This window comes from Leucoraja erinacea, chromosome 7 (genome assembly GCF_028641065.1).
Source record: "Leucoraja erinacea ecotype New England chromosome 7, Leri_hhj_1, whole genome shotgun sequence".
NCBI lineage: Eukaryota > Metazoa > Chordata > Chondrichthyes > Rajiformes > Rajidae > Leucoraja > Leucoraja erinaceus.
In genome coordinates, this window is record NC_073383.1 from 24055061 (window position 1) to 24078870 (window position 23810).

Sequence of the window (23810 nt, forward strand, 5' to 3'; positions counted from 1 at the left end):
ACCTCATCAACAACATTCCTTTTGTCCCATCCATCCCTCCCCCACACTCTTTTCATCTTTAAATTAACTTGTTATCTCTTCCTCAGTTCTGACAAAGGTATTAAACTGCATTATTAACTCTGGCTCTCTTTTCACATATGGTGTCAGATCTGCTGAATGGTTCCAAAGCTTGCTAAATTTTCAAAAACAAATTTCAAAGTATTTTAGAATTGAAAATGTTGTGGGATCGATATATTACACTCCTATCTATATGGTTAATGAGCAAAGCATCTCACCTGTATATAAAGACTGCATTACTGAGCGATCCAACAGCCATGTCAGGATAGTGATTACCATCTAGATCCATGTTCCCGGCAAGAGAGTAGCCAAAGTGTTTGACAGATCTGTCTTTCGCATCAAGGATCTGGTTTATTTGCAACAATTACATTTTATTATTACTTTATCAGTTAGAGAACTAAATCATGCATCAACTCCAAAATGCCAGGAGCTGAATCTTTGATTACCTATTTTCCAACATTAACTATACTTCAAAATATACGTCAATGTATGTAAAGCTTTGGCATGCCCTGGTGTCATGAAAGATGCTATTTAAATTGAGTTAACGCAGCAGTTGAATTGCTGCTTTACAGCGCCAAAGACCCGGGGTTGATCCTGACTACAGATGCTGCCTGTGCAGAGTTTGCATGTTCTGCCTGTGACTGTGTGGGTTTTCTCTGGGTGCTCCAGTTTCCTTCCACATTCCAAAGGAGTGTAGGTTTGTAGGTTAAATGGCTTGTGTAAATTGTCAGTAATGTGATAGAACTAGCGTATGGGTGATCATTGGGCAGCTTGGACTCAAGTAAGCCGAAGGGCCTGTCTCCACACTGTGTCTCTAAACTAAACTGAAAGTTTCTTCAATTAATAGTATCGCTCAAAAAACAGTGATGTTGTTAACAATGAGGAGGAAAGATGCAGACTATGGAATATCATTGATCAGTTGCTAAAATTGGCAAACAATGGCAGAATTTAATCCTATTAAGTGCAAGATGATGAACTTTGAGAAGAGTAATTAAGAGTGGGACACAAACAATAAATGGTGGGGTACCAGGGAATATTAAGGAAAAGTGTGCCCGCAATATATAAATCCAAGGATCGCTGAAGCACTGGAATATAAAATGGTGAAAGCAGCATAAGTGATGCTCACCTTCGTTAGCAAGGGCATACAACACAAGAACAGAGAAACTTTGGTTAGGCCACAGCTGAGGTACACTGTTCTGGTTGCTACACTAGAGGAAGGGCAGACTTGCATGAGAGAGGGTGCGGAGGAGATTCACTAAGATATTGCACAGGCCGGAGTGTTTAAGTTATGAGGAAAGATTGACCAGATGGGGCTTGTTTTTCTTGGAATGGAGGAGGCCAAAGAGGGGCGAGATGGGGGAAATGGATAAAGAGCAAAATTATAAGAAACATGGATAGGGTGGATTGAAAGCATGCAAAATACATTCTTACCAGGTTTTATGTAAACAAGTCAGATAAATATTAAAATATTAAAATAAAATACAAAATACAAAACAGTGAACCCATACTCATATTCTGCCCCAATGCTGGAGTTAATTTTGACTAGACTACCAATTTATTACTGCTAAAAACTGTTAAATATACTGTGGTTTATTACATTGTAGAATAAAGGTACTATTTGAAATCTAGTGTAACTATTTCAGTTGGAATGGCAAGACCTTAAATGCATAGGAGGTATTTAGGCTGGCGATTTCAACATTAAAACACTCTCTCGGCTAACTAATAACTAATAATATCCTTTGATATGAACTGTGACCATGTTGTCTGTCAAAAAAAGAGCAAAAAAGTTCTGAAATACAGCCGCTATGCAAAATGCATAATTACATGACTGATATGCATCAAAGTTATACCCAAGCAAAAAAATGCCCTATAGTTTAACCTCTTTATTCCTTTAGATTCAATCCCCATTCATCTGCAGTAAATTTCTGACAATGGCAAAGCTAGTTATTATTACAATTCACAGTAAATGTTAAGCCACCATTTCATTTTGGTTACATAACTCACACAATAGGTTCTGCAGCCAAATTACTTGCTCACAGCTGATCAATTCACTGCATTATCTACTGCTAGAAATAACCCATGTTAAATGTACAACAGAATAAAATCACAAACATTATAACTTTGTTGTAAAATTGAAACAATTGGTTTTCTGAACAGTAACAAATCACAAGCCTCCAGTATTGTAAACATTGGTTAAAAATTCTTACCTGAGCTGGGATTGTATTTATTCCAGAACTAGACCCATGGTATATAAAAACTTTGCCATTGCCATCGTAAGGCGCTCCAATAGCAATATCTGAAGACGGATTAGCAGAATAATTAGCACCTACATTATAAACAGCCACCAAGTCTTACACAGCACATGTCACAGTGAATTAAAGAACAAAGATAAAAAGATGACTACCCACATAGTGATTAGCACTGTGGTATAGATTGTTGTACTGATTCAATTTCTATTTTTGCTGAAATCTGCAACTTTTCAAAGCTATATGAAAATGAACTGGCTTGGCTAATCAATTAAATGTTATCATAAGATCATAAGTGATAGGAGTAGAATTAGGCCATTCGGCCCATTAAGTCTACTCAGCCATTCAATCATGGCTGATCTATCTCTCCCTCCTATCCCCATTCTGCCTTCTCCCCATAACCTCTGACACCTGTACTAAGCAAGAATCTGTCTATCTCTGCCTTAAATATATCCACTGACTTTGCCTCCACAACCTTCTGCGGCAAAGAATGCCATGCATTTACCACCCTCTGGCTAAAGAAATTCCACCTCATCTCCTTCCTAAAAGAACGTCCTTTAATTCTGAAGCTATGTCCTCTAGCCCTAGACTCTCCCACTAGTGGAAACATCCTCTCCACATCCACTCTATCCAAGCCTTTCACTGTTCTGTATGTTTCAATTAGGTCCCCCTTCATTCTTCTAAACTACAGAAAATATAGGCCCAGTGCCATCAAACACTCATCATATGTTAACCTACTCACTCCTGGGATCATTGTTGCAAACCTTCCCTGGACCCTCTCCAGAGCCAGCACATCCTTCCTCAGATATATTGCCCAAAATTGCTCACAATATATAATGAATAAAGGGAAAGTTAAGAGAGCACAATAATGATGGAGCCAAAAACCTGGAACCAGCTTTTATGGATTCATTGAGACTTTTCACTCACCCCAACAAAACAAAATTCCACGTTTTTGCCGCCAACTTTCATGTTTCTCTATATGGATGGAATAAATCATCTCTCTAATGAGGAAGGGGCTACATGGCTGGGTGGGTTCTTAGGAATCCACAATCAAATGCACAGATGCCAAGTTCTATCACCTGTGCATTCAACATGGTCTCCAAAGGTTTAAAAAACATTTAGAAAGTCTTTGGTCCCCTGATGATGTTGGTAGGTCATGTGCAATTATCATTAACACCCTTTGGACCAAGAGAGTGATGGCAGATACAGTGGACTACATTATCAGAATCACATGATAACTCCAATATTCCAGTAGACATATGTGGTAGGATGTTAACCTCATGAACATCAGTTCTTATCCAGTTATCAATTATATCAAGTTCTGCCTAAAAGTAAGAATTATATGCCGAATGTGGGATTTATTTTGATCGGAGCAGTCGTGTTTTGGAAGTGTTAGTCAACAAAGCCAAGTAGATGCAGTAAAACCCTCGCAATAATGGACCTGTATAGCAGAATTCAGTTGTAGTGGATCGAGGCTCCTGTTGCACCACGTCCCCCCTCCCCCTTCCCCCCCCCCACTTCTGCCAATGACCCAATAAGATGGCGCCATGTGGCATCCTTCCGGTTGCGTGAGCGTAGAGAGCAAGCAACATGAAGGCGACGTTGGTACCAGGCCGTCCCTGGCGCACCCCGGGCTCTATAGCTCTCAGGCCCCGCAAATTCTCACGTTTAACCCCCACCCCCTCCCGATGCCGTTTTTCTTCCCTCCTGGCCTTGGGTTAAACTTTACCCCCCCCCCCTTGCGATAATCAACAATAACGGACACCATCCCTCTCCTTTGTGGTCCATTATTGCAAGGGCTTACTGTATTTATCTTCAACAAATGGGAATGCTTTTAGAGTATGATTCAATTGCACTTGGAAAATGCAACATAAATCAGTTTTACAATGGCGAGATGTCTGAACACATCCCACCATTTTATATTTAAATATATGTTTGCATTTTGAATGCATTATAAATGCTAACTAAGAAATTTCTATCAAAATGTAAATATAAAATAATGTTTAACAAAGTAATACTGTTAGTTGTAAAAATACATACAAGTGCAAGCTATATTTATTGGTTATCTACATTTATTTACATACATGTAAAAAGCACAAAAAATCCATACAAGCTATTTCTTACAGGTTACAGCTATGATATTACCTGAATATCCATCCTGGTCAATGTCACCTATATTCTCGACGGCTAATCCGAACATGGAGTCCTTGGTCCCATTTAATCGAACGAGATTGAATTTATTCCAATTCCCTTTGTTATTGATATAAACATATGCAGCCCCACCAATCTCCGCTTCCCTATCAAAGAACTGAGGTGCTCCAACCACAAGATCCTGCCAGCTGGGGAAAATAAACACATTAATGTACAGAAACAAGTCACCTTTTGATAATTTATCCGTCTTATTAACAATGCACACATACCACTCTGATACTTGCAGCTGCACAGACCCACCATTACACTACTATTGTTTTATTTGGTCAATTTCTATTGATTGGGACTTCATTGTATCGGGAGGCAATTATATGATCCCTCCATGGTGAAGAACATTTATTCAGTATTATATTTATTCAGAATTTATACCATCAACTAGGTTACAAAAACTAGATTGTAAACTTGCATTCTTGTGTTGAATTCAATTACTAACAATTTCTATTTTACAATCGAAATGCTTATATAACCATATCATAAAATCTGGCTGACCAGTTGCTTTTTCCATTATAAGCCACCTAATTTAACGCTGAACTCTTTCTTCGCTCTATCACACCAGTCTTCAATTCCTTTCTTAAAGATCTGTGGTCCTACCCCACCTCTAATATACAACAAGTGACCCACTCCACCTCCCTTCTAAATAAAACGCTCACCATGTATTGGTGAGCAAAGGGAAATATCTTAAGTACTCGGCTAGGTATCGAATATAACATTACAAATAATGATTGGGTTACAAACTCCATCTCAAAATATATGATAAGCACTTTTCTGGAGCAGTCGCATTTCCTACATTACAACAGCGCTTACACTTTAAAATGTACTTTATTAGCTGAAGAGTATTTTTGGAATGGTTTAAATAGTGTTATATAAATGCTAGTTTTTTTTCCTTCTGTCTGTAACAACATTTATTCTAAAGTATGATAATTTATCTGCACTAGTTGGTATGCCAGCAGATGGCATCATGATTTGGTTTTTGAATGCTAAAAAGTAATTGTGTTAACGTCACACTCTGCACTCTATTTTACTTGAACAAAAAAAATAATTGCTAAAGGTACTCAGAAGGTTAGGCCACATCTGTGGAGTAAAATGGATGGACAGTGTTACAAGTTGGGATCCTCCTTCAGTTACTCTAATTATATCCTGTAGCAAGTTGCAGTGTATGTTCCTAGCAAAGATCTTAGAACAGAGCAAGATAGACTACTCCTGCAAAATCCAATGGACTGACTTACAGTACGCAATGGAGCGTAACTTCCACCATTTCAGTAACCCCCGACCCTATCTTTGATCGGACCCGACTTCAGTTATGCGTTCAGTTAAAACGGCACATACCTTGTACAGGGAGGAACTGCAGATGCTGGTTTAAACCGAAGACAGACATAAAAGGCTGGAGTAAATCAGCGGATCAAGCAGCATCTCTGGAGAAAAGGACTAGGTAATATTTCGGGTAGACTTTTTTGATAGCTGCCATGACCCGTTTGATGTCATCCTTCGCCCTGTTCCTGGTCTCGGGCCGCACCGATCTGCCGGACATGCAGTGTGTGTGTGTGTGTGTGTGTGTATATGTGTATATATGTGTGTATATATGTGTGTGTGTGTGTGTGTGTGTATGTGTGTGTATATATATGTGTGAGTATATGTGTGTGTGTGTGTGTGTGTGTGTGTGTGTGTGTGTGTGTGTGTGTGTGTGTGTGTGTGTGTGTGTGTGTGTGTGTGTGTGTGTCAGTGTGTGTGTGTATGTGTGTGTATATGTGTGTGTGCGTGTGTGTGTGTGTGGGTGTGCGTGTGTATATATATGTATATGAGTGTGTGTGTGTGTGTATATGTGTATATATGTGTGTGTGTGTATATGTGTGTGTGTGTGTGTGTATATATGTGTGTGTATATATATGTGTGAGTATATGTGTGTGTGTATATATGTGCGTGTGTGTATATATATATGTGTATATGTGTATATATATATATATATATATATATATGTGTGTGTGTGTGTGTGTGTGTGTGTGTAAGTGTGTCGAAGTCTGAGGGGAGGAGCGCCGGCACCAAGAGCGAGCAAATGCGCAGACAGACGGACGAAAGCAAAGATCATAGAGCGGCATAGGTGACATTTCAGGTCAAGACCCTTCTTCGGACTGACAGTCAAGGGAAAGGGAGGCATATCTTCCATTCATTTGTCCTTAGTACCGTCTATATCTATTGTTCCTCTTTTCCCTGATTCAGTCTGAAGAAGGGTCTCGACCCGAAATGTCATCTATTCCGCTCTATGATCTTTCCTTTCGTCCGTCTGTCCGCGCATTCGCTCGGTCTTGCTGCCGGCGCTTCTCTCCTCAGACTTCGACAAACACACACACACAGCATGTCCGGCAGATCGGTGCGGGCCGAGACCAGGAGCAGGGCGTAGGATGACATGAAACGGGTCATGGCAGCTATCGAAAAAGTACCAAAATGGTAAGGGGGGAAATTTAAAAAAAACACCCGGAGGAAATAGATGTTTAACAAAAAAGGCGGCAGGTGATCGCTCCTTGTCCGTGTTGGAGACGGGGGAGGATGGCTTGAGTGGGTGCAGGATTTTCTGGATCTCCTTCCTAATGGCAATATTTGGTATGTTCAAAGTTAATAAGGAAGACTAGGCAGGAATATCAACAAAAATCACCTGCAGCTGAGAAAAAAAAAGATGATTTGTGTGGTATTTAATAAAATAATAGCAATATGAAGACACCATGACCAAAGCAAAGATACTAGAGCGGAGACGGAAGCTGGTTACGGAAATGGCGCAAAAGATTACCCATGACCTACTACAGCTTTTTCATCGAGTGGACTATCTTGCTCCACTCTAAGATCTTTGGTTCCTAGTCACTAGATTATAGGAAGGATCTGATAATATTAGAGGTGACACTGAGTAGATTCCCAAACTAGAGAAGGTTAGTAATGAGAAAGAGGGCCAGATTTATTATTTATTTTGAAACTGAAGAGATTAACAGGATATTTAGGTCAGATTAGGAAAAGAGGAGGTGCAACGAGACCCGGGTGCCCTTGTACATCAGTCACTGAAAGTAAGCATGCAGATACAGCAGGCAGTGAAGAAAGCAAATGTTGGCCTTCATAGCGAGGATTTGAGTACAGGAGCAAGGAGATCCTACTGCAGTTGTACGGTGCCCTGGTGAGATCACACCTGGAGTATTGTGTGCAGCTTTGGTTTCCAAATTTGAGGAAGGACATCCTTGCTATTGAGGGAATGCAGTGTAGTTTCACCGGTTAATTCTCGGGATGGCGGGACTGACATGATGAAAGAATGGGTCGACTAGGCTTGTATTCATTGGAATTTAGAAAGATGAGAGGATATCTTATAGAAACATAAAATTCTTAATGGATTGGACAGGCTAGATTCAGGAAAAATGTTTCCGATGTTGGGGTAGTCCAGAAATGGGTCACAGTTTAAGAATAAGGGGTAGACCATCTAGGACTGAGATGAGAAAAAAAAAAACCCGTTTTCACCCGAAGAGTTATGAATCTGTGGAATTCTGTGCCACAGAAGGCAATGGAGGCCAATTCACTGGATGTTTACAAGAGAGAGTTAGATTTAGCTCTTGGGGCTAACAGAATTAAGGGAAATGGGGAAAAAGCAGGAACGGGATACTGATTTTGGATGATCAGCCATGAGCATATTGAATGGCAGTGCTGGCACGAAGGGCCGACTCCTGAACCTATTTTCTATGTTTCTAGTTAATCAAAGTGCAAAACATTCTGAGGAGCCTAGATCCTTTATTTTGTATCTCAAGCCATTCCTTCTGGCTCTAAATTCTGGGTACCTAAAAGGGCACAAAGTGCCAGAGTATAACTCTGCAGGTCCGGAAGCATCTCGTATTCTCCAGAGATGTTCCCATACCTGCTGCATTACTCCAGCACTTTGTGTCCTTTTGTCGAAACCAGCATCTTCATTTGCCCTGCCATTCTTCCACAAACAAACAAACCAATTGAAGTTATATTTCAGAAGATGTGTATTTCCTTTTAACCATCAATCATTTTACATACTATTTCTTTGCTCTTTTTATCATGGTCAGATGAATTTTTGCCAATTGAGTCAGTATGCTTTCTTTTGGTCTTTCCTTATGAATAAATATCAGGAAAAAAGTTAGCATGGTCTGCACTTTTGCTCACTACTGTGTTAACACATTGTGTGGGAGAGAGTGGAGATACATGAGATTGCAGATATTGGAACCGCAAGCAAAAAACATACTGCTGGAGAGGCACAGCGGGTCCAGCGCTATTTGTGGTGTGAATGCACAGATGACATTTTGAATCAGATTTGATGGTAGTTGAAGGTAATAGCTGGCAGAAAAAAAGGTGATAGCTGGCAGAAGAAAAAAGTGGTGGGGTGAAAGCTTGCTTGTCTGACACGTGACCTGCAGTATATCAAATTATCACTTGTCCCTTGCGACAGCTCAATGGACTAACCCGTCTTGATTAAGATCCACTACAGCAATATCATATCCAAAAGACGACGCTAGCCCTTCTCCATTCAGGATGTACTCGGTCTTTAGATTCTGTCTTTCCATCGTTAGGAAAAGAACAGCCCCAGTGTGGTTGGCTCTTGGTGCACCCGACACAATGGTCAATATGTCTTGCGATATGATTCCTTTGCCAGAGTCCAGAGAGAAGCCTAACACAGAACAGTAGAATGAAAGCACATATTCTAATCAATAAAACGGTACTGGACAGGTAATGACACTATAATTGTGTAATTGCATCATATCTGCAATCTATTAAATCAATACATATTTGCAATTCGGTTATGAGTATATCACATGGTTGGGGAAGATACACTAGTGGCATTTAAGAGACTTTTGGATAGGCTTGTGATATGCAGGTAACGGAGGGATAATGAAGTTGGTCCTGGCATCTTGTTCTGCACAGACATTGTGGGCCAAAGGGTCAGTTCTAGTGCGGTACTGTTCTATAGTCTATTGAGCAGTATGATCACATTTGGTAATAAATCAAGGCTCCTGCTGTTTTTTGTGCATCTGGCCATCATTCTCTGCAGTCAGATGTTCTGACGACACTATCATGGGAATCAAATGGATGCAGACTAAAGGTGACCTGCATCTGTGGAACACCTCACAACAAAGAATTATACTTGATAAAAGCAAGTGGTTAATTATTCAAGTATAAATTTCATGACACAAGGTATAAGATAATTTAAAAAATCAGTAATTAAACATGCCTTAGATTCTAACATTCCTTAAGCCAATGAAGGTGGTACAAACCTCCACCGCTGGATCATAGTTCTGCTCAGACTGCTCTCTTCAATGCAAGTTTGTTGAGGGGGAGGTGGAACATCACCCTGGTACATTTTTTATTCGAACCAATATCGAAGGAGTACGCCTGAGTCACTTCCAAAACTTTCCTGGGAAAATTCTGCTCATTATGTCTTTAATAAGCCTCAGTAGAATTCATGCCAGCTCAAACCTGGCACACGTCCCATTTAGGCCATAAAAAAGACCGTAACTCTTTCAGTGACTAAGGCAAATTAATCAAAAGGAGATTAATGATCTTGGTCTGCAGGGAACAACGGCTCTTCAGGGAACAAAACATCTCTTTGGCATTTTTTTCCCTTTGGCCCAGACTTGCTGGGGACACCTTAGACTGGGCAACAGACTGAGCTCTTCTGGAATGTGTGTTGTGGAATTTGCAGCTTAGGTACCCCTACATCTCTCTGCAGTAAGTGAAATAGGCCCACTCCCACAAATAAGGATAGTTCAACTTCACTCCAGGATTTGGTAATTCCACATTCTTAAACTTCAGCAAGTCCCCCGCCAATCTTGGAGCATGGCCACACAAGACAAACACCGTGTTAGGGGGATAGTGACAAATATTCTCTTATTCGGAGAGTTACTCTCTTGAATCGAATTGCACAAGTTAACTACATAGAAGAGTACAGGATTAGAACAGACTCTTCAGCCCACAATGTCTGTGCTGAACATGATGCCAAGACCAACTCTGAATTGCCTCCACCATATAATTCATATCCCTCCATATCCATATGCCTATCCTACACATTCAGGACAACTTTACTGAAGCCAATTAACCGACAAACGTCTATGTCTTTGGAGTGTGGGAGGAAACCAGTACACCTGGAGAAAACCCTCAGAGAGAACGTACAAGCTCTGTACATACAGCATCCGTAGTCAGGATTGAACCTGGGTCTCTGGCTCTGTAATAGACAATAGGTGCAGGAGTTGGCCATTCGGCCCTTCGAGCCAGCACTGCCATTCAATGTGATCATGGCTGATCATCTCCAATCAGTACCCTTCCTGCCTTCTCCCCATAATCCCCTGACTCCGCTATCTTTAAGAGCCCTATCTAGCTTTCTCTTGAAAGTATCCAGAGAACCGGCCTCCACCGCCCTCTGAGTCAGAGAATTCCATAGACTCACAACTCTCTGTATACAAAAGTGTTTCCTCATCTCCGTTCTGAATGGCTTACCCCTTATTCTTAAACTGGTGGTGCTGGCTCGAAGGGTCGAATGGCCTACCCCTGCACCTATTGTCTATTGACTCCCCCAACATCGGGAACACGTTTCCTGCCTCTACCCTTAATAATCTTATATGTTTCAATAAAATATCCTCTCATCCTTATAAACTCCAGTGTATACAAGCCCAGTCGCTCCATTCTCTCAGCATATGACAGTCACGCCATCCTGGGAATTTACATTGTAAACCTACGCTGCACTCCCTCAATAGAAAGAATGTCTTTCCTCAAATTAGGGGACCAAAACTGCACATAATACTCCAGGTGTGGTCTCACCAGGGCCCTGTACAACTGCAGAAGGAAGTTTTTGCTCCTATACTCAACTCTTGTTATAAAGGCCAACATGCCAATCGCTTTCTTCACTGCCTGCTGTACCTGCATGCATACTTTCATTGATTGATGAACAAGGACTCCCAGATCGCGTTGTACTTCCCCTTTTCCCAACTTGACACCATTTGGATAACAATCTGCCTTCCTGTTTTTGCTACCAAAGTGGATAACCTTACATTTATCCACATTAAACTGCATCTGCCATGCATCTGCCCACTCACCCAACCTGTCCAAGGCACCCTGCATTCTCATAGTATCCTCCTCACAGTTCACACTGCCATCCAGTTTTGTGTCATCTACAAATTTGCCAATGTTACTTTGAATACCTTCATCTAAATCATTGATGTATATTGTAAATAGCTGCAGTCCCAGCACCGAGCCTTGCGTACCCCACTAGTCACTGCCTGCCATTCTGAAAGGGACCCGTTAATCCCTTCTCTTTGTTTCCTGTCTGCCAACCAATTTTCTATCCATGTCAGCACTCTACCCCCAATACCATGTGCCCTAATTTTGCCCACTAATCTCCTATGTGGGACCTTGTCAAATGCTTTTTGAAAGTCCACGTACACTACATCCACGGGCTATCCCTTGTCCATTTTCCTAGTTACATCCTCAAAAAATTCCAGAAGATTAGTCAAGCATGATTTCCCCTTCGTAAATCCATGCTGACTCGGACCGATCCTGTTACTGCTATCCAAATGTGCCGCTGCTTCATCTTTTATGATTGACTCCAGTATCTTCCCCACCACCGATGTCAGGGAACTATCGCTGCACCACCATGCCGCCCCAATGAATCAGAACCAATTTTGGAATAAAATCTCATTGCACATAAAGAAGCCATTTAATGCTAAATCACTGAATGAGCCATCTATTTGTCACAAAATTATGCCCTTGCATACAATATATACATACGCACATACACACACACACATAAAATATTTATTCCCTTTACTCAGCATACCTAAATAGCTATTCGCAGGAACAGGCACCAATTTCTCATCCCTGATATTTTCATCACCGACTTCGTAGGGTCCATCATCAAAATTAATTTCCTCAATATCTCTGGATTCTACGTGCACAATACCTGAGGGGACAAACAGTTAATTATCAGCATAAGTGATTCCATCCAAAGTACAGGTGCATGTTGCATTACGGTCAGTATGCTGCAGGTTACTTTGAGCATTAAATGAGAATTTTTGTTGGTTTTACATTCTCGATTATATTGATTACACAATTGTACGAATTTCAAATATTTGAATATAATTTCAGTAACTCAACCTGCAAATACAAATGATATGACGAGACTGAAGAAGGTCCATCTGCCTCCTCAGATTCTGGTGAACTTCTACCGCTGCACCATCGAGAGCATCCTTACCAACTGTATCACAGTATGGTATGGCAGCTGCTCTGTCTCCGATCGGAAAGCACTGCAGAGGGTGGTGAAAATTGCCCAACGCATCACCGGTTCCTCGCTCCATTGAGTCTGTCCAAAGCAAGCGTTGTCTGCGAAGGGCGCTCAGCATCGCCAAGGACTGCTCTCACCCCAACCATGGACTGTTTACCCTCCTACCATCCGGGAGGCGCTACAGGTCTCTCAGTTGCCAGACCAGCAGGTCCAGGAACAGCTTCTTCCCTGCGGCTGTCACACTACTCAACACTGTACCTCGGTGACTGCCAATCAACCCCCCCCCCCCCCCCCCCACCCCGGACACTCCTCCCACAGGAAAAACACTATGACTGTATGCATGTAAATAGATTTATTTACTGAAATCATATTCTATGTCGCTCTCCAGGGAGATGCTAACTGCATTTCGTTGTCTCTGTACTGTACACTGCACAATGACAATTAAAGTTGAATTTGATCTGAATCTGAATCTGATATTAAGAGTAGTCAGGAAAATGGTGGAATCGACTATGGGATGTGAAAATGGCATTTTGCAGAGTTTACATTTTCTTATGACAGGAAAATTTTGTATGATGAATCTGAAAACTATCCCGAGCAATTTTACATACAAACCCGTGCATGGTCATGAATTCAAAGGTGATTGAGCAGATTAATTTAACTTTACAAACAATTAGTTAAAATGAGTCAGAGAGGGGTGCATTGTGAGAATTCTGGCCTACTAGTATACCCACCAGACTGCAAATAACATGGGGCAATAGGGTCTCAGCCCCGTTTGGGGTTAGCAATGGCGTTAGACAAGGGGGGATTTTGTCCCCAGTCCTTTTTAATCTTTATATTGATGATCTGTCCAAACAATTGAAAGCATGTAACACTGGGTGCAGGATTGGTAATATTTTAGTGAACCATATTATGTATGCAGGTGATTTTGAGGTCTTTAGTCCATCTAGCGCTGGTCTACAGCAGCTCCTTACTGTATGTCTGTGTATGGTATGGAACATGCTTGTAAGAGTGCTGTTATGATGCATTTTTATGTAATGTTGTCCCTAGTCTGGACCTTGAATCCGAAATAAAGTTTATTATTATTATTATATTGTGAGCAGCTATTAATTGCCGATTCTTCATATATATATTACTAATTTTAAAAAGTGAAACTTTATTCAGCAAATTTGATATGCTTATTTTACAGATATCACAAGAAAACTAAATGTCACCGTGCTTTGCTTGGAAGAAAGTTACCTTTCCAGTTGTAGGCACCTGGAGCCCCGTACACACAATAATTATCACCCTTGGAGAAAGCACCAGCTACACCTTGCTGACAGATACCAAACTTTTCGTGACCTTGCGGTCGCCCGGCACAAAGTTTCACATTTACATCAGTTTCATTTCCTCGGAAAATTAGATCCTGGCTCAAAATATAGCACTGTCCAGTCACATCACGAGACTCCTCTACATTATTCACATGTCGCCTTTGCTCGTATCGATGCGCACAAACCTGAAATTACAAAATATTTTACATTCAAGATGAACAGTTAGACAATAAGAATAAGAATAATCCATGCAGTTACCTGATACAGCCCATCATTAAATGACTAGCCAGGAACCTATTCAACCGTGATAATCATTGCAACCATCTTCACCTGCTTCATCAATGAACTTCTTACCAACTTAGACTCAGAAATGATGTTTGCTGATAATTGTGTAATATTTGAATCCATTTGGCACTCCTCAACATATGGAACAGTGGGTGCATGCAAGCAGCAAGACCTAAACAGGCATGGGCTAAGTAACAGCTAGCCCGTGCAGGCGTGGGCTAAGTAACAGCAAATAACATTCATGTCACACAAATGCCAGACAATACCATCTTCAAGAGCAGTCTAATCGATCCTTGATATTCAATGACTTTACAAATGCCAAGTTTCCCATCACCAATGTCCCGCCGGTTAATGTTAACCAGAAAAAGTCCACTCCCTGTAAGTCGGTTTCCACATTTTGTTTTTGTTGTGCCTCACTTCGAAGTGATCATTTTTCTACTGAATTCTACTGATTCCTGCCAAAAAATCCCCTCTAATTAAAAATAATGAATTAAAGATACGTATAGTTATTAAAATAATGGTTCCCATCTACTTCTGCACGGACAGCACCCAGGCTGAAAACATAAGTAATAAGCATATAAACAAATAATTCCTTAATAGCTTTATTGTAGTTACAATTCCACAAGGAAATCCTTCAAATATATTTCCATAGTAAATAAAGCAAAATGGGGTTCCAATTGGACAAGAAATGAAAGGTCTCTAAAGGAACGATAAATACAATAAAAAAATTGCCAAGACTGTCAGCAGAAAAAATAAAATGAAGTAATGGTTAGACCTGAAGTTGTTGAGCTCAAAGGAGATTGTTTGCCACGTCAAAGGATGCTGATTTACAAGTTCAATTGAGTGTCATTGGAACAGTTAGATGGTCACAGTTAGCAAGGTTAAAAGGGGGTTCAACAGGTAACTAAAAGCTATCAGAAACTAGTGTCCACTCGTGGATTGAATGGAGATGTTCCGTCATTGCATTTAGTCTTCCTAGTGTAGATGAGCTAGTGCGGATGAGTTGTCGGCAGTAAATACAGTGGACTACTCTGAAAATAGCACAGGTAGATGGGTGGAAGGAACAGTTGAGCACCAGGATCTGAGGAAAGTAGTCGGAAAATAACATTTGTGAAGAGCTCAAAACTTACCATAACCTTTCCTCCCGGACCCTGGCTTTCCACAGATACACCCATCCACTGATCATCTTTACTTTCCAGCGATAGGTCAACTGTAAAGAGGGTAAAAATAACCTTCAGAGACAATTCAAATTAAATATTTCCCTTTAACCTTTTTGAATGTGCCATTAGGCTGTCCATAGTTCAGATCTTAGGCTCTGAGTGGTGGGAAAGAAGGTGGTCAAAGGACACGCCTCATATTTCTAGCACTGATGCTAGTTTGCAATGAGAAGGGCAGCAATTGTAGCATGTATAGTTCATGGAGATGTGGTCCTTCCCACTTGGATTCTCACAATGCCCCCCTGGAAGTTACAACCTTTAAAAATCACTAAATCTTTTGTAAGTGAAATTTGCTGCGACACGGAGCAGTGGAGGACACCAACAACATCGCCTGGCCAGGCCAACCTTGCAACTCCGACCCAGTGCCGCCACCAGGACTAAAGACCTTTATGGCAAAATTAAGTTTCTCCATTGTTAACAGCTTTGGACTTAAATTGCACAAAATGGCACTGGAAATGTGGTGACTCTCGTGTCCTGTCTCAGTGTAATCTTCTACTCTAACATTCTTGTATTCAAGTATGTTTGTGCCCGTCTATAGTAAGATTTTTAAATACAAAAAGGAACTTCACTGTACTTAGGAAAACAGAAATAGGGCACATCATCTGCCAAGCCAACGACACAGCTACACTTGCAGATAGGATTTACCACAGTCTCAAATGCCCAAAGCACTGACACTTGCCTAACAAAACTCAGAGGATAATAAACTCTGCAAATATATTTTATCTGCTGAGGAGCAAGGGAGACAAAAGTCCGTTTAGGTAAGCTAACCTGATTTCTCCAGGCAGAATGGATAAAGAAAAGCCCATTCATAGTCTGCACTGTTTTCAGATTTTCTGCCTAATAAACAAATGACAATACCAATCTTCTTCTATCAAGACAGATAAAATATTTGTTTTGTTTTCTACTCTTATCGTTTGACAATGGGTCATTAACCAAGATGTTGACGTAGTTGCTTGCTCCAATCCCTTCCCACCCCCTCCATCCCCTGGTTCTTTCCCCTGCAACCCAAAGAAGGTGCAAGAGATTCCACCAACCAACCAACGACTCAAGCAATCCTTCCAGTAAGGTAGACATTCACATGCACCTCCTCCAAACTGGCCGACTGTATTTAGTGCTTGCTATGAAACCTCCTCTAAATGGGAGAGACCAAGCGTAGATAAGCCAATAGTTTGCAAAGCACCCATGCTCTGTCTACAACAGCCACCTCAGCTTCCGGTTGCACATCATTTCAATTCCCCTTTCCATTCCCACACTGACATTCCATCCGCATCCCTTTCCACTGCCACAGTGTGACCAAACACAAACTAGAAGAACAAATCCTCATTCCACATGGGTGACTTGCACCACAATTATAATGAACATTGTATCTTCTATTTTCTGGCAGCCCATGCTTCCAGTATTCCTTTCCCGCTCCCACCTGTCCACCCATAGTCTCTCTCCCTTCGTTCAGCATTTCCATCACCCGACACCCCTTACTTGGTTCCATCTGTCCATCAGCCCTCCGTTCATCTGGTTCCACCTATCACCTACCAACTCCTGTCCTTCCTCTCTTCCTATATTGGCCATTTCCCCCCTCTCCCCCACCAATCCTGATACAAGGTCTAAAATGGTGAAACATTTCTTTTGTCTCCACAGTTGCCACTTCACCTGCCGAGTTCTTCTGGTGGATTAGTTTTTGCTCCAGATTCCAGCATTTTCGGTTTCTCCACATTATTAGTTGTGCAGTTTCTTGTTTCTCCACATTACTAATCGCAGAGAGAATAATTCTATATGCAATTCAATTATTTCTGGTAATTAGCTTTTCCTGTTTGTGTCCAAAATTAGTCAATTCCAGTACCATCCACCCATACCATTTTTTTCTTTTCACAAATGGTACCTTTTCTGCCAACTATTTCAGCATTCTCCTATTTCAGATTTCTAGCCATTATGTTGTGTTCAGCATATCACAGCAGTCCCAGCTTGAAGTGTCTGAAGAAGTCTCGACCTGAAACGTCACCCATTCCTTCTCTCCAGAAATGCTGCCTGGCCCACCGAGTTACTCCAGCATTTTGTGTCTACCTTCGATTTAAACTAGCCTCTGTAGTTCTTTCCTACCCAGCTTGTTTCATGTTCTCTACTGAGCTAATTCGTCTGCGTACATTTTTACTTTCTAGAAAGTACCACTAATGATTAACATTAATGTTCTCCCCTAAACCAATATCAAAAACAATTCCTAGACAACGTTTGGTGTCCACCCTATCAGACATTCCAGTGTTCTTTCTTTTCCTTCCCCCATTTACAACTTTACACAACATTTTATTTCCTTTTTCCACTTCAGGCCTGCAACATTAACTCTGTGTCTCTCTCCAAGGATGCCTCCTGATAGTCATAGAGTGATACAGTATGGAAGTAGGCCCTTCAGCCCAACTTGCCCACACCGGCCAACATTGTCATGTGTTCCAGATAGGACAATGAAATTCTTGCTTGCTGCTGCACAACAGAATATGTAAACATAATACAGAAAAGGAGATAAAGGTTCAGTGTGTCTATATACCATAGACCATATATATATATATTACTAAAAGTAAGATCTTGACCGCTTTTGACTCACTGCAGTGTGATTTCCGAGAGAACGCCGCCAATTACGGCCATCACCTTTGGCCACCTCGCTCAGAGCCCCCCTCGGCCGGACTGGACCGGAGGATTTTTCCCATCGATGAAAATCAGAGAGATATTAATGTCTAAAATGTTTTGCCATTCTCTCTGCTGCCCCCGCTGGTGGCAGGGGGGAGGGATTATAAAACCTGAACGTGTGGTGGCTCACTCAGAGGGTGACATCAAGATGGCACCGAGTGCAGGCGCCGTTGAATAATTCAGGAGAGCTGCTCTGTCTATGGTAAGTGTTCGTTGGATGTTATTTAAAGCACGTTTTTGCTTCAGCAGTGTGTGTGTGTGTGTGTGTGTGTGTGTGTGTGTGTGTGTGTGTGTGTGTGTGTGTGTGTGTGTGTGTGTGTGTGTGTGTGTGTGTGTGTGTGTGTGTGTGTGTGTGTGTGTGTGTGTGTGTGTGTGTGTGTGTGTCTCTGTCTGTCTGTCCCTGATCACAACTCAGCCTGTCGGTGACCCCCTCTCATACATAAACTAAACTTGTGGCTTCTTGGCGCCTGCCTTTATACAGGTATACATTGGCCTGGCCAATAATGCTGCTCCCAAATTCAAACTATATCCAATGGCAGGGGGTTGCGCAGGGCCTTCAACCCCCCCCCCAATTAGGAACAAAACGCTATCAGCCGCAGACTGGCACTCAAATCAATACACACAGCGCTACAGACTTGGCCCGCAAATCAATACACACAGCACTGACAGTTTGGCGCGCAAAAGTTTAAACAGAGCGCTGTCGGCTTAGCATGTGGGAATTTAAACAAAGAGCTGTCGGCTGCAGCGCTATGGGTTCTAAGTATAGCGCTGCCGGCCACAGCACTATGGTCATTAAATATAGCGCTACCGGCCGCAGAGCTATGAGCTTTAAACATAGCGCTATGGGGTTTAAATATAGCGCTATGGCACAGCGCTATGCGTCATAGACTGTTCGGACAAAATTCTCTTGTAACAATTACCAGCAGAATCATCTGGCATACAGTATGAAAGTATTATGATTCAACAGCCAGAGGATTACATTTATCTCCTTTTAGGGCATGTCCCACTAACGCAACTTTTTAGCGACTGTCTTCCACCTTCAAGTTCAAAGGCACTCGACTGAAAACCTCGAGCTGGATCGACCGTCAGCGATGAAACAGCGAGCCGGATCAACCGTCTGCGCACACACACACACACAAACACATCGCATAGGCGGGGGCAGGGGAAGCGGGGGAGCGGTCTGAAATTCACACCCGCGATGAACAGGTAGGTAAAAGCACAGTCATGGCCCTGTCCCACGGTACGAGTTCATTACAAGAGCTCTCCCAAGTTTAAAAAAAATCAAACTCATGGTAAGCACGGAGAATGAACGTAGCGGGTACGACGGAACTCTGGGACGTCTCTTAGCGGCTCATAACGCTAATGGCAGGTACTCGGGAAGTCTCGCTAACGGCGGGGGGGGGGGGGGGGGGGGGGGGGGGGAGAGAGGGAGAGAGGGGGAGAGAAGGGGGGAGAAGGAGTGGAGACACTTTTAAGAGGCCGGACAATTTTTTATAAAGTTTTGCGTTAAATTAACATTACCAGTCGGTTTACTTACCTTTTTTTTCTCAACGAGCTTTACCTTTGACTACCTTCGATTAGCTTTGATTGCCTTTGATTACATACGATAGCATTACGACCTACTATGACCTACTAAGACCTACCTCGAGTAAAAAAATATACATATTTTCTATGGCGACCTTTATTTACTCGCAAGCATTTTTCAACATGTTGAATAAAACGCTGCGACCTAGCTGAGGCCTCAAGTATGCGGGGACTACTCTCGAGCATGAAGGAGAGTTACAAAGACCCCCTAGGACCTCGTGTCGACCATGCTGCGAGTATGAGTCGAGGGCAAACTCTTCTAAACTTGTGAATTAGGTCGCCGCAGTGGGACAGGCACTTTACTACATTGCACACATTAGCCTATGACAACTGACTGTGAATGAAATTATCTTTAGTGCTGTATTAGATATTTGGAAAGGGCCATGTTTTCACCAACTAATTTTCTGAACCTGCCATCCATCTGGAAAACTAATGGTGAATTTACATGAGAGAGTAACTTCATTAAAACATTCTCTCCAGTGTTGGCAGCAGATTAATTTCCACAGCAGCTGGGATCTGCATCAAATTAGCAACCAATATAGTATAAACACCCATTACATTTCCAATGGCTGGGAGGGAACCGTATTACATCATGAAGTCAGGCAGAATCCCTGCAGTCAACTAAAGTCGGCGAAAGGCTTTCTGATCATAAAACTGATGTTATTTTATGTACAAAGTACACTGTAATATTGTGAGTTTCATTAAGGCACACAATGGGAACAAAATGAATTTGCAGTGATCACCAGCTTTACACTCCGTTTAATTCTCCAACCTCCATGGAGTACTGAAGGCAGGCACTGGATGGTGAATGTTGTTCAACTCACTCATATTTGGAATGCTTACCGGGAACAGGAACAGAATACATGTGTTCCGTGGGCTGGGTCTTAATCACCTCATTGTAGTCACAGTAACAGAGTAGCAGAATTCACCAGGTGGCCCAGAAAGCTAGTTGGTCGTATTGAGTCTTGAGTCCAATGTCACATCACAACATTCATGAAATGTTCACAAACGCAAATCATAGTTTGGTGGTCCACTTCCAAAACATTTACACCATGCAAGCATTGTTTTGGACATCAGTTTATCTCCCTTTCCATTTGCCATATATTTGCCATGTTTTTGATGCATTGTAAATCATTATAACCATTTAGTTATTAAGTCATACAGGAAACAGACTCTTTGGCCCAACCTGTCCAGGTTGACTAAAATGTTAGTCCCATCTAAGCTAGTGCATTTGCCTTTCACAAACCGAACACCTCCTTCAGATGAACTTGATCCCCAAGATTTCTTTGTTCATCAACATTCCTTAGCACCCAACCTATTATTGTACATGTTGTACCCTTATTGGACTTCCCAAAATGCATCACCTTACACTTGCTGAGATTATATTCCATCTGCCAATGCTACAGCCCAACTTTCCATCTGATCTGCATCCTGCTGTAGTCTTAGACAAAATTCATCACTGTAATGGTTTAATGGTTCTTATTATCATGTGTACCATGGTACAGTTAATTGTTTTTGCATTTAGATCAGTAAGGTTATTCCCAAACACTAGTACAATCCCCATTTAAGTACAGAATACAAAGAAACAGCCCACTGAGCCCATAGGCAAGTTGTCAGGGTTTTGACAACATTTGTTCATCCACATGTATTAATGCATTCCGTTTACTAATGACTTGAATGGAAATATATCACAAACAAATAACAGTCCCAGCACAGATCCCTGTAGTATATCACTGGTCACAGACTTTCAATCAGAAAAGTATTCTTTCACCTCTACACCCCACCTCCAAATCACTTTTGAATTGAGGTAGCCAGCTCTTCGTGGATCCCAGGTGCATTAATCTTCTAGACCAACCTAGCATGCAGGATGTTGTCAAATGCCTCACTAAAATTCATTCAGATACAGTCTACCTTTCATCAACCTTCTTCAATTACCTCCTCAAAAATTAAAAAACTCCAGCCTCTCCAGTCCACCCACATAATTAAATGTTATTCCAGAAATTATTTAGGTAAATCTCTTCTGTATCTCTCCAAAACCTTCAAATCTGTCTAAATGTTTGGCACTCAGAATGGACCCAATATTCCAGTTGTGGCTGAACTAGTGTTTTGGAAAAAAATCATGGCTTCCTTGCTCCAGTATCTCTTGTTTATAAGGCTAGGATCCTACATACTTATTTTTTAAAGAACACTTTCCAAACCAGCTCTGTTACTTTCAACAAATTGTGTGTGGATTAGAATTTTGTTTCTTATTCTTTTGCACCCAGTGCAGAGTTCCTCATTTCTTTGCATTAAATTTCATTTACTGCTCAGACCTCCATTTCAATTATTATGTCTATTATTATCCTTCTCAGAGCTTCTGAGCAAACACCAAATTTGGAAGTGGATTGCCCTATACCCAAACAATTGGTGGACTCACTGTGGTGGATGTTAATTTGTGTTTACTGACTGTTCTGTTGTTTATTATTGTATGTATGGCTGCAGGTAACGACATTTTGTTCAGACCGTAAGGTCTGAATGACAAATAAAGGATCTAAAATCACTGATACATTAAGAAAAGCAATGACCATAGCAATAATTCTTGCTGAATTTCACCATTTACACACACTCTCTCTCTCCCCCCCCCCCCCCCCCCCCCCCCCCCCACCAATTTTCAAGAAACAACTTTCACCACCACTATTCGTCGTTGTTTATCAATTTTCTATCAATGTTGTGCAGTCCTGTAAATATTTCCAATACTTGGGAGCTTTTAATATAAATGTACATACGTCTGCTGCAATGAGAGGATAAGTTATGAAATATATTTACAGCTCTCCATGTAGCTTAAAGAATAAACAGTCAGCAGTATTTTCTTGTTTAACATTTTCAGCAAGACCTTTTATACTGTTAGCTATCCTGGCCTTCAATAAAATAACACTCACCATCATTGTCAAAAACGGCACGCACACAGTCATTTTCTCTGTTTGTAATGGGGCATTTGTATAATCCTCCTGTTACTTTAGCCTTCTGCTCTGGAAATCCTTCTGCTTTCGGAGCACCAACCAATAACCTGTTCAGAATTCATTTTAAAACATTAGATGGTTGATCAAACAACACCACAGTCACAGATTATTGAATACTTCCGTGCAGGGCAGACAGAGGGGGAGAGCTTTGCAGCAGGGATCAGGGACTACAATATTCAACTATTCAATGGTTCAATAGTACGTTATTGGCACATGTACCTAGATACTGTGATTTGTTTTTGCATACAGTTCAGTAAAAATCTCATCATACATAGGCAGAAATCATACTTAATTACAAGAGTGTAAGATAGTAGATTACTTGCACAGTGCCGGTACAAATACTACCTCAGAAGCAATTCTAAACAGATAAGCATCATATATCAATTTCAAGCATATCTTACAATTATCAGGAATATTCTGTATGAAGATTGAATACCTTCCTAATTGTTTTTATATATGGTGAATATCAGCATTCAGGCCAAGTCTGAGAAGAACAATCAATGGGAGCCAAAACCACAGAAATGTTCCTTTGTACTCAGTGAGAACACCAGCACCTGGGATGTACATGGCATATTTTTGTTACTATCTGTAAATTTTTAGGCATTATATTAAATTAACAATGAAACACTAAGAAAAATACTCATTTTAAAGTAGAAACAAACATTTCTCTCTTCAGTCTTTTTTGAAAGGGACGTGCCAAATACCATAGCTTCAATTAATTTCCGAGTTTAGTGGAGTTGGGTGCATTCTCAAGGCAAAAGAACAGCTTTCTCTATAGTTGGCTTCCTTCCCTCTTTTTGTTGTAAAGAACAGATAGTGGCTTTCATTTCATGAAGCATGGTGACAAACAGCAATAGCCACAGGCCATTATTAGACATCTATGTATGACGTCACTGAAATCAACAGTCATGAACTTGAACAAAGGACAAAAGATTTATGAGAAGCTTGAAAACTTCTGGAAAAAGTACAAAGAT

The 23810-nt window shown here is 41.2% G+C and overlaps 1 protein-coding gene across 2 annotated transcripts in view; it reads right to left on the bottom strand.

Annotated features, from left to right (window-relative positions):
* The window catches only part of LOC129698747 (integrin alpha-6-like), a 71189-nt gene that overhangs the window by 20060 nt on the left and 27319 nt on the right, over positions 1–23810 (bottom strand). For both annotated transcript variants that reach the window (XM_055637974.1, XM_055637975.1), the window contains exons 2-9: positions 22756–22883; positions 15494–15573; positions 14008–14263; positions 12328–12450; positions 8964–9168; positions 4449–4642; positions 2265–2353; positions 276–403 (exon numbers count right to left, since the gene is read on the bottom strand). In XM_055637974.1, coding sequence (XP_055493949.1) covers positions 276–403; positions 2265–2353; positions 4449–4642; positions 8964–9168; positions 12328–12450; positions 14008–14263; positions 15494–15573; positions 22756–22883 — 1203 coding nt within the window. The remainder of the gene's footprint in view (positions 1–275; positions 404–2264; positions 2354–4448; positions 4643–8963; positions 9169–12327; positions 12451–14007; positions 14264–15493; positions 15574–22755; positions 22884–23810) is intronic.